Source organism: Salvelinus alpinus, chromosome 7 (genome assembly GCF_045679555.1).
Source record: "Salvelinus alpinus chromosome 7, SLU_Salpinus.1, whole genome shotgun sequence".
Lineage (NCBI taxonomy): Eukaryota > Metazoa > Chordata > Actinopteri > Salmoniformes > Salmonidae > Salvelinus > Salvelinus alpinus.
Window position 1 is genome coordinate 23,015,383 of NC_092092.1, and position 16,488 is coordinate 23,031,870.

A 16,488-nucleotide genomic window follows, 5' to 3' on the forward strand; every position below is an offset into this window, starting at 1 on the left:
TTTTCTAGTCCCCCGGGTTCTGACCATTCTGCCTGCCCTGACCCTGACCCTGAGCCTGCCTGCCGTTCTGTCTCTGTTTGACGCTGTCTTGGAATACCGACCTCTGCCTGCCCTAGACCTGACATTTGCCTGCCCCCTGTTTAGTAATAAACATCTGAGATCCGAACTGTCTGCCTCCTGTGTCTGCATCTGGGTCTCATCCTGAGTCGTGTTAGTACAAACGGGCTATGACTGACACAGCAGACTCGGACCAGTTCCACAACTCTGTCTCCTCCCAAGGAGCCACCATTGGAAGACACTAGGAGTTACTTCAAAATCTTATGGAAGGATTTCAGACCCTGGCAGAAAGCCATGACCGCACTTTCAATACATTGCTGGAGCAATTCCGCGGATTGTCTATTAGGCAGCCAGCCACAACAGTAACCTCCCAGCCTCTCAGTAACTATCCCTAGCCCACCCCGGCTTCCCGAGAACACTGCTTACCTCCTCCGGAGTGCTACGCTGGAGATTCAGGAACATATCTGGCATTTCTCTCCGAGTGCTCCCTCATCTTCGAGCTGCAGCCCTCTTCTGTTCCCTAGGCCCGCTCGAAGATAGCGTAACTTATAACACTGATGCCCGGGAGGACTCTCGCCTAGGCTAAGGCACTGTGGGAGCAACAATCCACCGTGTGCTTTAGTCTGGGGGAGTTCATGGCGGAGATAAAAAAAGGTGTCCGGGACAGAGGCTGCTGTGAAGCTACTCTTACTACGTCAAGACTCCCGTAGTGTGGCAGACTATGCGTTTGATTTTTCGCATGTTGGCCGCCGAGAGTGCCTGGAACCCGGAATCCCTGTTCGACACATTCCTTCATGTATTATCGGAGGAGGTTAAAGACGAGCTCGCAGCCTGGGAGCTGCCCATGGATCTCGACTCTCTCATCACCTTGACCATATGAATCGATGGGTGGTTACGGGAATGTAGGAGGGAGAGGAGGTCTGTTCCCAGTCACACTCACTCGTCCAAGGATCCCACCTCGCCTCTGAGGAATCCCGGAAGTTCCCGGTGTCTACATTACCGAGGGAATCCGAGTTCACCCGGGAATCACGAGGTCTGCCGACTCGCCTCCTCTGGAGCCTATGCAACTTGGCAGAGCTAGATTGTCTCCTGCAAACGTTTACGCAAACTGAACACCAAGAGCTGTCTGTATTGTGGTTCTACCTGTTCATTAAAAGACCAGGCTCATCAGTAGGTACGAGTACACTGGTGGGCCATATAGCGAATTTCCAATCTCCCTGTGCTCGTACCCCTCGTACCCCTCTCCATGCCTGCGGGAGGGGGGGGGTGACCGGTCAAAATCTCTCTGGGTACTCATAGACTCTGGGGCCGACGAGAGTTTTATGAACATTACCCTGGTGTCAGAGCTGGGAACCCCCACTCAACCCCTCTCCATTCCCATGGACATCAGAGCGCTGGATGGGTGCTCTATTGGCAGAGTCACCTACAATATGGTTCCTATCAAACTGCGAGTGTCAGGTAACCACAGTTAGTCACTTACATTTCTGCTCATCAAATCTCCTTAGGTTCCTGTGGTTTTGCGGTTTTCATGGCTCCAGAGGCACAGTCCCCTTATTGACTGGACTGTTGGTTCTATCAAGGGTTGGAGCCCGTTCTGCCACGCTCATTGCCTGAAGTCAGTCTGCACCGGGACGTCTTCCTGTGGGCTTTGGAAAAGCCTCAAACCTTTCTGCCGTTCCCGCTGAGTACCAGGACCTCCTGGAAGTTTTCAACAAGGCCCGTTCCACATCGCTCCCTCCGCATCAGCCCTATGACTGCGTTATTGACCTTCTCCCGGGCACTACACCAGCTCGGGGGTAGCTTTATTCCCTGTTGGATCCAGAGACCAAGGCGACGGAAAGGTAAATTGAGGACTCCCTGGCTGCAGGTGTATCCGTCCTTCTGCCTCCCCTTCCGGCGCAGGGTCCTTCTTTGTGGAGAAGAAGGACAGAACCTTGCGCCCATGTATCGACTACCGGGGTCTTAATGACATCATAGTTAGTGAACTGTTACCCATTACCACTCATTGCCTCGGCTTTCGAGCCTCTCCAGGGGGCTACTATCTTCTCTAAGTTGGACCTTAGGAACGCCTACCATCTGGTCCAGAAACGGGAAGGAGACAAGTGGAAGACAACCTTTAACACGGCTAGAGGGCACTGCGAATACCTTGTGATGCCATTCGAACTGACCAACGCTCCTGCAGTGTTCCAGGTCCTGGTTAACGATGTTCCCTGTGACATGTTGAACCGGTTTGTGTTCGTCTACCTCGATGACATCCATGTCTTTACCCGCTCAGCTCAAGAACATGTCCTCCTCCCTTCCTGAGGTTTGCTAATTTCTACCGCTGTTTCATCTGGGGTTACAGCATCCTGGCTTCCCCCCTTTCAGCACTCACCTCTCCCAAGGTCTAGTTCACGTGGTCTCCAGTTGCTGACCGGGCGTTCTCAGACCTCAAGCATTGGTTCACTACAGCTCCACTACAGCTACAGATCCATCCCGTCAGTTTGTGGTGGATTCTCGACGCATTGGACGTCGGAGTGGCATGTGCTCTCATGCCTCTATAGCCCCACTGCTACACCATCCTCCCCACCTCTTTTCTAGCAGCTGCATTCATCTGGGGTATAGAGAACCAGGTCCGTGAGGCGCAGCGTTCCCAGGGAGGGGGGAGCCTGTCCCATGGCGAGCCTGTCCACCGGTTTTCACCCCAGTCCAGTTGGAGCAAGCCAATCAGGACCTGGAGACGGCTCTTCGTTGCCTCGTCTCCGCCAACCCCACCACCTGGAGCCAGCAACTTGTGTGGGTGGAATACGCCCACAACACTCTTCCCTGCTCGGCCACTGGTCTCTCACTTTTCGAGTGTTCCATGGGATATCAGCCCCCGCTCTTCCCTGAGCAAGAGGAAGAGGTCAGCATATCCTTGGCCCAGATGTTCATCCGCCGCTGTCGTCTTACCTGACAGAGAGCCCGGTCCGCCACCGGACCCCCGCTCCCCGCTATCGTCTCGGGCAGAGAGTATGGCTGTCCACTCGGGATCTGCCCCTCCGGGTTGAGTCCTGTGAACTTTCCCCCAGTTTTATCGGCCCTTTCCCCATCTCTAAGATTCTTAGCCCCTCTGCTGTTCGTCTTCTGTTGCCCCCGCACCCTCCGTATACATCCCACTTTTCATGTGTCTAGGATCAAACCTCTGTCTCACAGCCCTTTGTCTCCTGTTTCCCCCATTATCCCCTGTGTACTTATACCTGCGGTTTTCTGTTGGTCTGTTGCCAGTTCGTCTTGTCAAGTCTTACCAGCGTGTTCTCCCATTTTCCAGTATCTCTAGTTTCTGTTTTCTAGTCCTCCTGTTTCTGACCATTCTGCTTGCCCTGACCCTGAGCCTGCCTGCCATTCTGTCCCTTATTGACATTGTCTTGGATTACCGACCTCTGCCTGCCCTGGACCTGCCATTTGCCTGCCCCTTGTTTTATAATAAACATCTGAGATTCGAACTGTCTGCCTCCTGTGTCTGCATCTGTGTCTTATCCTGAGTCATGTTAATAAGACCCAGCTTACAAATCTACCCTTTGTGTGTTTAATGATGACACCCACGCACACTTTGTGGCCCTGTGACATGGCATCGCCGTGTCAAGCTTGGAAACTTGAGCAAGGAAGATGTTCGAGCCATTTCCCCTGCCTCCCCCACAGGCTAGTGGGGGTAAAGCCAGGAATAGATGTCTGTTCATGTCGCTGCCTGAGGGACAGGCTCAAGAAGACTAATTTACTGTAACGTTATGCCAGCAGACTGAACACTTCACAATGGCAGGCCCTTCAAAACAGATTGAACTCAGATAAGTTGTCTAACAGTGACTCTCTGGCACAACTGTAAACCACTTCACAAAGAGATATTGAAGTTGTAACTTCAATGAGTTGGGTGAAAATACTTGTCCTACTTTATCCCAGAAGCTTCACTCTATGCGTGTCGGTCACAACTCAAGATGAGGATATGACTCGAAAACAATGACAATAAAACAGGAATGTAGTGGAAAAACTTGATCCGGACATAAATATCTGCTCTCAAATTAGACCAGGATCAACCAGGTTCTCCAATCCATGAGCGGATATGATCAACAGCTGAGGGAAGATCATTTCAGGGGAGGAGAACTTTGGGATGGTGTTCAGCTGTGTTGAAATAGTCCCAGTCAGCTAGAGACAATTAATTGAGCACATCAGCCGAATCACTCTGAAATTATCTTAGTTAGAGGCAGCCATCTGTGTACCCACACAGCTGCCTGCATAGAGATACTGTATATAGCTTATAATGTTCTAATTCCATTTTTTGGGGGTAACTGCTTAGATTACCCTCTTTCACTTTCAGTTCCTTTCTGGCACTTTCCAAGTCATCCCAGGTTAGGGACTAATTGCTTTAAGAGAAAGAAGCTCACTTCCCTTCGCTCCACTCTGCGGTTTCAATCCAGCACCGCCCGCAGTTACTACAGGTCCTAGTAAAGGGTTGTACTTTCCTAGAAAATAATTTTCCCCTAACTAATCCAGCTGTAACCATGTAGTAATTAACACACAAACATAGCATGTTTGATGTTCATTGATACTATATTACCACACCAGTTAGTCCTGTTGAGAAACCAAGGTGCCTGCTACAGTACAAATTCTCACAGAATGTAGTCTGAGCATCTTTTACATGACATAATGTACATTGTTAATGACCTAGCTATGATTGAATGCAATGCTGGATATGTTGAAAACACAAGTACTACCACAACATAAAAAGCTGTATTGTGTAAAACTTAGGCAGTAGCAAAGGGCACAGAAAGTCTGATAGGTAGTCATTTGGGGTGTCAAATTTAAACTAAAAGTCTATTTTGGGAGTATTGTACAAAAAGGGCACAATGTGCACAGCGTGCTACACCTCCTGCCTTCCTGACCGCGTAATTACATGACTAATTACATGACTAATTGAGTGTAAGGAGGAACAGTCTATTATTTCTAAGTAGACATGTATTGTGGTGATGTGTGGCCTTGTACTATTATGTGTATAAGAAGACCACAACAGTGTTAGATGAATCATTCTTATTGAATAAATTATACAAATATATTTTTGTCATTTAGTAGACACTCTTATCCAGAGCGACTAACATGAGCAATTAGGGTTAAGTGCCTTACTCAAGGGTACATCAGCAGATTTTCACCTAGTCAACTCTGGGATTCTAACCAGTGACCTTTCGGTTACTGGCCCAATGCTCTTAACCGCTAGGCTGCCTGCCGACATGTTGGCTTGAGATCAGTGGAGGCTGCTAAGGGGAGGAAGACTCATAATAATGTCTGGAATGGAATGGTATCAAACACATGACGTGTTTGATACCATTCCATCCACTCCATTCTGGCCATTATTATGAGCCATCCTCCCCTCAGCAGCCTCCACTGTTTGAGATACATTTCAGATACAACAGACACAGGCAGTTAACTCAAACAGAAGGAGCTTTTCCCCCTCTTGTGGCTTTTTCAGAAACTACCACATCTCCCAGACAACATCCAGCATTTCCTGCCGTTACTCTACAGGTATAGGATCAAAATGTTAGCCAGTCTGCTACAGCAGGAAAATAATCCTGCAGAAACAGGAAATATAAATTATTATGTGGATTATAATGAATGGCCATTTTTGTAGGGGTTGCTATTGGGGGTGATATTGCCTTCTCCTGTTGATAAAAATAACTTGAAACAAAATGATGTAGATCCTATTACCATATTGGCAAAAGCCTTGACATTGTACGCACGTACTGTGTGAGAACATTATGACCACATCAATGGTCTTGTGAAATATATAAACATTGTCACACCTGTGTGGGTTAAATCAAGAAATAAAACAGATATGGTGTTCATACTGCTCTTCTGAACGTTATGGAATATCTCACAAACAAAGTCTGTCTTCCCTAACCATCTCAAATGAAATCAAATTGTAACATGCTTCGTAAACAACAGGTGTAGTCGACTAACAGTGAAATGCTTGTGTAACAGGGTTGGTTATGTTTCCACTTGCCTCTAAAGAAATGTGTATTTGATGTTCAAGCATTCTTATTGGTTAGTTCAACTCTGATGACAATAAGGTGTGTTGTGATTGGCCCCGCTTGCAGATAGGGGGAGATCGCGAACGTCAGGTCTTCCCAGTAGGAAAATGTGATGCAAGGGGTAGGTCACGTTCTGAATACTGTTTTCTATTTTCTATTTTACAATGTGTACAAGTTTGCTGTACGTTACTGATTTATACATGTGTGGGTATATGGTACCTGTTAGGGATTGAGGGGCTTTCTGGGATGTGCTTTGGCATACGATTGCTGTAAATAAGTGTGTTAGCTAGCATACACCGATGTCATGGTCACATAATCCACTGCTAACACAGTTGTCTTCATGCTACAGATTTTGCCATCGACAGCCATCAATACTGTTAAACCCTGCACAACTAACGTGCTGTTTCCCATTTAACAACAGAAATAAATGATGCTCAACTGGGACCACTGGCCGAAGTGATTTATTTTGAGAAAACACAACGCATGGAGAGTACATTATACATCTGTTACAATTGCTTACGGCCCTTCCCAACAATGCAGAGAAAAAAACAGAAATAATAGAAAACAAACATAATACTCTGTGCTGGAATAAATAACACGGCTGTTACTGTGACGATTAACAGCCCATTCTCACCAGAGCCTATTTAACCTCAGAGGAACACAGCTCCATAAAGACTAGATGTATTATATCACTAAAGGTCTGTGCACTGCAGAAATGACAACAGGAAACCACTGCAGCATTGGGCCACTTAGTTCAGTGTAAGGGTCTTTCTAGGGAAGGGGCCTCAGCAACTTCTCTCATGGCAACATGATCTCATGATGCTGTCTTTGTCATTGTCAGTTCATGACATCAACTACATCAATTCATTGAAAAACATGAGGTAAATTATAATTCATTCATGATAGAGTGTTAATCAGCAACCAACAAATGGTAAATTGTTGGACTTTTTACATCTAGGCCTATATTAGAAAAAAAAATACAAATGGAGGTGTGTTGAACAGTAAAGTTTGTGACTGAAATTATAATGGGGAGCATCAGAGGCCTTTTAAAATGTTCTTTTGAAATATAATAATAAACCCACAATCAAAAATGACTGTATATCCTCATTTGATAAGGGAGATGTGTAGCCTAATGTATTCAAAAACTGTTGTAGGAATAAATATAAATTCTCTGCAGGTCAAGACCTGCCATTCAATTTCTTCCAAAGATACTTTTAACTAACTCTCCTTTCATCTGTGGTACAACCTTGTAACCCATTTCAGTGTTGTTCATTAAACTCTTATCTTTTTCATTTGACTAAAATAAATAATTACTTCAATTTCAGCAAGCAAAACTACACTGAACAAAAATATAAACACAACATGTAAAGTGCTAGTCCCTTTTTTCATGAGCTGAAATAAAATAAATATTCCATACGGATACAAATGTTATTTATCTCAAATTTTGTGCAGATTGTTTTTAACATCGCTGTTAGTGAGCATTTCGTCCTTTGTCAACATAATCCATCCACCTGACAGGTGTGGCATATCAAGAAGCTGATTAAACAGCATGATCATTACACAGGTGCACCTTGTGCTGGGGAAAATAAAAGGCCACTCTAAAATGTGCAGTTTTGTCAATCAACACAATGCCACAGATGTCTCAAGTTTTGAGGGAGCATGCAATTGGCATGCTGACTGCAGGAATGTCCAGAGAATTGAATGTTAATTTCTCTACCACAAGCCGCCTCCAATGTCATTTTAGAGAATTTGGCAGTACGTCCTTTCCTGCCTCACAACCGCAGACCACGTAGGGGGGGGGGGGGGGTGCTGAGGAGTATTTCTGTCTGTAATAAAGTGCTTTTGTGTAGAAAACCTCTTTATGATGGGCTGGGCCTGGCTCCTCAGTGGGTCAGCCTGGCTCCCAAATGGGTGGGCTATCATTGTGTTTACTTTATAGCTACCTACACAAATAGCTAGCTAGAACAAAGTGTTAATAAGATAAAATTCATTAAAAACATTTAAAAGCAATAAATATAAAAGTTGTCCAGTAGGCATCTACCTCAACTGCAAGGCTCTCCAGAGGGTGGTGCGGTCAGCACAACGCATCACCGGGGTCAAACTACCTGCCCTCCAGGACACCTACAGCACCCGATGTCACAGGAAGGCCAAACAGATCATCACGGACAACAACCACCAAAGCTACTGCCTGTTCACCCCGCTACCATCCAGAAGGCGAGGTCAGTACAGGTGCATCAAAGCTGGGACTGAGAGACTGAAAAATAGCTTCTATCTCAAGGCCATCAGACTGACTACATACAGACTCAAATCAATGGCCACTTTAATAAATGGATAACTAGTCACTTTAAATAATGCCACTTTCATAATGTTTACATATCTTACATTACTCATCTCATATGTATATACTGTATCTTATACCATCTATTGCATCTTGCCTATGCTGCTCGGTCATCGCTCATCCATATATTTATATGTACATATTCTTATTCCATCCCTTTAGATTTGTGTGTACTAGGTAGTTGTTGTGGAATTGTTAGATTACTTGTTAGATATTACTGCACTGTCGGAACTAGAAGCACAACAATTTCGCTACACTCGCATTAACATCTGCTAAACATGTGTATGTGACCAATAAAATGTTATTTTATTTGATCAATACACCCAGTCAGTACAAAGATACAGGCGTCCTTCCTAACTCAGTTGCCGAAGAGGAAGGAAACCGCTCAGGGATTTCACCATGAGGCCAATGGTGACTTTAAAACAGTTACAGAGTTTAATGGCTGTGATAGGAGAAAAGTGAGGATGGATCAACAACAGTGTAGTTTCTCCACAATACTAACCTTATTGACAGAGTGAAAAGAAGGAAGCCTGTACAGAATAAAAATATTCCAAAACACGCATCCTGTTTGCAACAAGGCAATAAAGTAAAAGTACAAAAAATGTGGCAAAGAAATTAACTTTATGTACTGAATACAAAACGTTTTGTTTGGGGCAAGTCCAACACAAAACATCACTAAGTTCCACTCTTCATATCTTCAAGCATGGTGGTGTCTGTATCACGTTAAGGGTATGCTTGTCATCAGCAATTTTTGGGGGGGATAAAAGAAACAGAATAGAGCTTAGAACAGGCAAAATCCTGGGAAAAAATCCTGGGAAACATGGTTCAATCTGCCTTCCACCAGACACTGGGAGATGAATTCACCTTTCAGCAGGACAATAACCTAAAACACAAGGCCAAATCTACACTGGAGTTGCTTACCAAGAAGACAGTGAATGTTCCTGAGTGGCCTTGTGTTTTAGGTTATTGACCTTCATCTACTTGACAATCTATGGCAAAACCTGAAAATGGTTGTCTAGCAATGATCAGAACCAATTTGGTAGAGCTTGAAGAATTTAGAAAAGAATAATGGGCAAATGTTGCGCAATCCAGGTGTAGAAAGCTCTTAGAGACTTACCCATGAAGCTGTAATCACTAAAAGTGATTCTACAAAGTATTGACTCAGGGGTGTGAATATTTATGTAAATGCATGTTCAGAGTAATAATATCTAGATGAATGATAAAGACAAAAACATAATCCACCATAAACGATTAGCATAATCCACCATTGGGCAAGATAAAACATTTAAGTGCCTTTGAACGGGGTGCTGGGTTTTTCACGTTGAACAGTTTCCCGTGTGTATCAAAAATGGTCCACCACCCAAAGGACATCCAGACAACTTGACACAACTGTGGGAAGCATTGGAGTCAACATGGGCCAGCATCCCTGTGGAACGCTTTCGACACCTTGTAGAGTCCATGCCCTGATCAGTTGAGGCTGTTCTGAGGGCAAAAGTGTTCCTAATGTTTGGTATACTCAGTGTATGTAACACATTCTTTACAAGTAATGCATTGCATGTAGTGGTTGACATAAACTGACATCATTTATTATATCTATAAATAAAATGTGTGATATAAACCTTATTTAGGGCGCTGACAACAAAGTGTTATCATATTGTGTGATGTAAGAACAACAGATGTTCAGAGGGTGCAGCCAAACTTTAATGTTGACCTTTTCCTATAAAGGTTTGCTGCAATGCACCAAAAACTTGTGGAATTTATCAATAACACTCACCCTCCCACAAACATACACAAACACATTGTATTTTTCTTACACACTTTGTGATTCCAACCCAAGAGATGGAAAACCTGTCTGACACAATTTCCTGGTTTCCTCTTGTGAAAGTCAGTTAATCCCACAAACCACTGCTTGCATCATGTTCAGAGTAAATACATTGGGCACAAGGACAACAGGGTAGTCTTCTGCTCTGACCAATTTATTTATCAGCAAGTACAAAAGCCACTCTGGAACATCACAGAATACTCAGTGACGCAATGGTCTGGTTAATGAGTAACTCAGGGGTTCAGAGCTATTCATTTTTTAAGACAGACAGCAAGTCCACTGCTGACCTCAGTTAGGCTACAGCAATAGCAAGCCATCACAAGGTAAGGCAAAGCTTTCTCAATTTACTTTCAATGTACTTGTACAGTATTTGAGTTTATAGTGTGTCAAAAAGTTGTGATTCAGGAGACATGAGAGAGGGAATAGGATTTGTCTTAAAAATCTATGTAAAAAATATTGACCTGTTTATCAAGATAGGGAATGTCTTCAAGTTTTAAATTAAAACAAGGAGATTTACTCTAGCAACACTTCTGGGTTTTACCATACAATACTGTATTTGTTGGAAACGTATTGTGTACCTTGTTTAAGAAAAGGGACGGAGAAGGGAAGCATTCAAACATAGTGTACGAAAAAGAGAATTTCAGCTGTTTTTTTTTTTAATGACCCAATATCTTTGCTTACTGTAAACCTAATCATTAATCCAGGCCATGTATTCCCAGAAAGAGGAGGCTCTTGTGTTTGTTCTGTACTTCCAGAACTCTCATCATTTGGTAGTCATCCAACACAAAGAATAAAGTACATTTCATTGGCTATGTTTAAGTAACAATATGGAGTGGTGTGATCATTTGAAAAAAGTGGTATTTATGGATAAGTAGGCCTATCCCACTTAGCATGGACTGACGCCGACGTCTTTTGTTTGGTCCAGTCCGTACCAGACTTAATTTGGCCCAAACTTAGACGTCTATGTTTGGTTCTGATTTGTTCACGTCCGGACCGGATCAAATTTGACCGATTATAGACATCTATGTTTAGCCCAAATATAGGCCGGTCCGGACCAGACGTTGGTGGATGTTGAAATCAAGGCCGGTCCGGACCGGCCTATATTTGGACCAAACATAGACGTCTATGTTTCACAAGTTTGGACAGCACAGTACAGTACAGTAGAGCACAGCAGAGTACATTACAGTACTGCACAGTACAGCACAGCAGAGTACAGTACAGTAAATAAAAGTAGAGCATACTACAGTACAGTAGAGTGCAGTACAATACAGTAGAGCACAGTAGAGTACAGTACAGTAAAGTATAGTTCAGCACAGTAGAGTATAGAGCAGTATAATGTACTATATTGTACCCTATTTTACTCTAATGTACTCTACTGAATTTAACTGTACTGTACTCTACTGTGCTCTAGATAAACAACAGGTAGATAAACAACAACATATCACAGTCATAGAAATAAAAAATATATATTTCTGTAACCGTTACTGAGAGTGTTATTGTAGTTGAAGTGGTCTGTTGGTTTACTCTATAGGTTGGACTATGTTGAACACCATTGCCACCAGTTTTAAAAGGTTTAGAAAATGTAACGTAAATGCATGTGATAGATGGGAGCAAATTTTCAGTTGAATGTTACATGGATAGAACAAATATTATTGTGATATAATGCTTACTTATTGAGAATGTATGTGTAGTTAAAAATTGGCCATAGAATCCAGTCTGTAAATTATTTATTTTCAACTTTCATTTAGAACCGAAAATGAACCTGATTCCAACGTCTGGAAAATACGTATTTTCAACTTTAAATCGGAACCGAAAATGAACCTGAATTCAACGGCCGGAAAATACATATTTTCAACGTCCAGAAAATGTCCTTTCAATGTCTGGAAAATACATATTTTCAACGCACGGAAAATATTCTTATGTATTTCCACCTTTCATTCAGAACCTACAATAAATATATTTTCAATGTAATTTTGCTTACTGGGATGTAAGAGTTGTCTATGCCTAGATATTACTTAGCAGATCTATATAATCAGAATTTAGGGTTGGACGTATGTTTGGATAGTGGCTAAGCTGTTTTTCTTTGTGGTCAGTTCCCTATGTACTTGCTATGGCCTAACCTCTAACCTCTGCAGCTGAAGGCGAGCCAGCATCCCATTCACTATCCAAAAAGAAAAGGACAGATAAAGTAAAAATAAATCAATCCTTGACAGACAGACCTCAGCCAGTGGCGTAGTGCAGTTTCGCTGCCCTACGCTTAGACCCCCGCAAGGCCTGCATTTTGCCATGAGGCTAAGAGAAAATGTTTCTGTTTAGAGCTAATTTCCTGCTATTCTAAACATTTTGCCATGAGGCTGAGAGAACATTTTTCTGTTTAGAGCTAATTTCCTGCTATTCTAAACATTTTGCCATGAGGCTGAGAGAACATTTTTCTGTTTAGAGCTAATTTCCTGCTATTCTAAACATTTTGTCATGAGGCTGAGAGAAAATGGTGCAATTTTAAAGCTAATTTCCTGTCCTTCTAAACATGTTTTTAATGGCTTATGACGTGTTCATATGCTATCTGGTGTTCTGACCTGCGGGGGGGGGGGGGGGGGGGGGGTGTTCTAGACAAGTGACCTCAGCTCAATGTTCCAGGCAGCCAATCATGATTTGAGATGGTAAACATTGATAACAAAGTCATGGCTTGAAATAGTAACAGGCACTGACAGAATTAACCCTATGACCCTTTTCTATCTCTTCACAGAAAAATTCAAAGGAAATTTCTGTCCAAAAAGGCGGAACATGCGTCATATATTTTGCCCTCTCCTTCTGCTCTCCTGCCTCTCGGTAGGCCTAGCGAACCGTGTATATGTCCACCCGTTTAACCTCTTTGCCTCTGAGAACGTCAGCTGTGAGACCATCAAAACCGAAGTGACCAAACCACTGGAGACTGTCCCTTTGACCCCCATTAACAATGACAGTGTGGTGCCTGACACTCGAGACTTCTCAAGCACTGACAGACTGAAACAGAACGTCACTCAGCGCACTGCTGTACTGGCAGAGCTGCTCAACTCCCTGGGTCTCCGGATGTACAAGGCTCTGAGCAGCAAGCAAAAGGACTCCAACACCTTGCTCTCGCCCATGAACACCTTTGGCTCTCTGGTCACCTTGTACCTGGGGGCCTCCAAAAAAACAGCCATCCCTTACCAGCAGCTGCTGGGCCTGAACAGGGACACGGACAGAGACGACTGTGTCTCCCTAGTGGACGGCCACAATGTTCTTCGCACTCTGCAGGACATCAATTCCCTGGTGGATGGGCCCAAGGATGAGATCAACACTCGTGTGTGGGCCTTTGCTCGCAAGGGCGCTGACCTCTCGAAGGACTTTGTCCAAGGCACCCAGGACTTCTCTGATGCCTCGTACATCAGAGCAGTGGATTTCTCCCAACCCCAGGAAGCTGAGACCCAGGTCAACAACTTCATCCAGAAGACATCAGACAGGAAAATCATGAGACTGTTCAAGGACCTTAGCTCAACCACAGATCTACTGTTTGTCAGCTCTGTCCATTTCAAAGGTAAGCTCTCATAGTTTTCACACAAGCCAAAAAACACATACAGTACAATAGCAGTGTCAAAATATTGCAGCAGCAGACAAAAACAATTCTACAAAATCCACATCATAAACAACAAACAAGCTATTTTTCCCTCTTTCAGGCAACTGGAGGAAGGCGTTCCAGACAGAGAAAACTACCATGCAGGAGTTCAAGGTTGATGCGACAACAACTGTCATGGTCCCTCTCATGACCCACACAGGCACCTACAAGTACCTGAATGATAAGGACAGGAAGTGCACCGTGGTGAAACTATCTCTGAGCAAACGGGCCTACATGCTGCTGGTGCTGCCTCATGAGGGGAGCAGCCTGCATGACATGGAGTCTCGACTACAGTCAGACATCATCTCTGGCTGGCACAGGCATCTGAAGGAGGGGTAAGTCAGAAAATATCTGAGCTACATCTTGCAATGTTTCTGACAGATTTATGTTACCTATGATGACACCTACAAGTGCTGTATTATGTGCTGCATTAAACATTGATAACTATTACTGAAATATTGGAGCTCAATATGTTTCTGTCCCGAGGAGAATATCTATTTTTTGACAACTGACACCACTTCACACTTTGCGCCACAAAGATTTGTGGAAAGACAAATCAATCAATCAATAGTAAGCTATCTTAAAAGTAGAATCCTTAATTGAAACAATAACAAAGCTGTCACCCCACCTGTGTTTTGGTAAAAAGCAGAAGTATGGGCCTGGAAAAATGTAACCACTCTCAAATTCAAAGACAGAGCCTATGAATGCAAGGACTGGCCATCCATTATATCAACATTATAATTTTAACCAAGTTTTGAGGCCATACAGTGTTTGTTTACAATTACATTGTTTGCAAACAATGGAGTAAAACAAGCTTATATTTTGGATTCTGATGGGGTATGACAGTTGAACTAAGCTCATGAGGCATTTATAAGTTATATTCTCCAAGAATCAATGGGTATAAAGATATCATTAATTTATAAGTCCAAAAATGGATGAGGCAAATAAGGATTCCAGCTTTAATGGAACATGTACTGTAGCAGCTATCAGGAATAGGGACAGAAATAAGCACTGTGCAAACTGGTCTGTTGTTTTCCCTGTAGGTTCCTGGAACTGTCTCTGCCCAAGTTCTCCATGACAGCCTTGACTGACCTAAGGTCATTGCTCTTTGACATGGCAGCTGAGATTGAGAAAAGCCTGCTGGGTTCAGATGCTGAGTTTGAGAGACTCAGCAGTAAGAAGCCGTTCAGTGTTGATAAGGTAAGATCTAGATTTCCCCTTAGTGGTATAGGAACAAAAATATGTTTACATAAACCTGTGATAGGGAGCAGATACTAAACTAAACAGTACCTTTACAAATCGCAGCCTACTATGTGTGGTGAATGCAAATAGACAAAAGAGAGAATGGGGGAAGAAACTGTTGGTACTCTAGTACTCCTATAGTCTTTTGCAATAATTTGTTGGAATCTAATGGTGACTTGGAGCTCATTGTAGTAGTGCATCTCTTCCAGGTGTTCAACAAAGTCATGTTTGAGATGTCTGAAGGTGGTGCTGAGAGTCAAGACAAGACCCAAGATGAAGGGGTTCCCCTCAAATTCACTGTCAACAGGCCCTTCTTCTTCGCTATTGTAGAGGGAAACTCCAATGCCATTCTCATGCTGGGAAAAATAAGAAACCCGACTCTTTAGGGCTTCTACATCAACATAACAAATCTGTGACCAACTGCAGAAGAATGCACATGAAAGCCTCCTGGATCAGCAGACTTGTGGGTTTGTACTGACAGATCAATGCAATATTGCATGTTCCCTTACTAGTATGATAATTTATTCCAGGAGTTAAGAACTTATGTATACATCATGTATCATGTTTGTGAAAAAACACAATATTACGCTGTATTAAGCTGTAATGTATTCACATAGAGCACATTCAAATCAAATCAAATTGTATTTGTCACATGCGCCGAATACCACAGGTGTAAGGTGTAGACCTTACAGTGAAATGCTTACTTACCAGCCCTTAACCAACAATGCAGTTTTAAGAAAATCCCTAAAAAAGAGATAAGAATAACAAGTAATTAAAGAGCAGCAGTAAATAACAATAGCGAGGCTATATACAGGGGGTACCGGTACAGTCAATTTGCGGGGGGCACCGGTGTCGAGGTAATTATGTACATGTAGGTAGAGTTATTAAAGTGACTATGCATAGATAATAACAGAGAGTAGCAGCAGCATGGGGGAGGGGAGGGGGGGGTGCAAATAGTCTGGGTAGCCAGATTTGATTAGCTGTTCATGAGTCTTATGGCTTGGGGGCAGAAGCTGTTTAGAAGCCTCTTGGACCTAGACTTGGCACTCCGGTACCGCTTGCCGTGTGGTAGCAGAGAGAACAGTCTATGACTAGGATGGCTGGAGTCTTTTGACAATTTTTAGGGCCTTCCTCTGACACCTATATCTAACATTATGCAGATCTTTGTGTCTAATATACATTGTAGAGATACAGCAATGTACTTACTGTTTGCTATGATAAAGGTAAACATGGTTGATAGGATTATTGAAAGGTCTGAATTTGTATATTCTATTATGCTAAGAGTTTGTTTTGTTGCGATTTGTGATTGCATGAATAAAACATTGTTTCTCTATATTGTTGAAATGTCCATTTGTCTTGA

The 16,488-nt window shown here is 43.2% G+C and overlaps 1 protein-coding gene across 1 annotated transcript; it reads left to right on the forward strand.

The window, feature by feature from the left end:
• The first annotated feature begins 10,436 nt into the window (after positions 1-10,436).
• agt (angiotensinogen) lies at positions 10,437-16,461 on the forward strand. Its single transcript, XM_071409467.1, has 5 exons — positions 10,437-10,575; positions 12,999-13,808; positions 13,948-14,221; positions 14,930-15,086; positions 15,338-16,461. Exons 2-5 carry the CDS (start codon positions 13,037-13,039, stop codon positions 15,512-15,514), a joined length of 1,380 nt encoding a protein of 459 aa, XP_071265568.1. The 5' UTR covers positions 10,437-10,575; positions 12,999-13,036; the 3' UTR covers positions 15,515-16,461.
• The last annotated feature ends 27 nt before the right edge of the window (positions 16,462-16,488 follow it).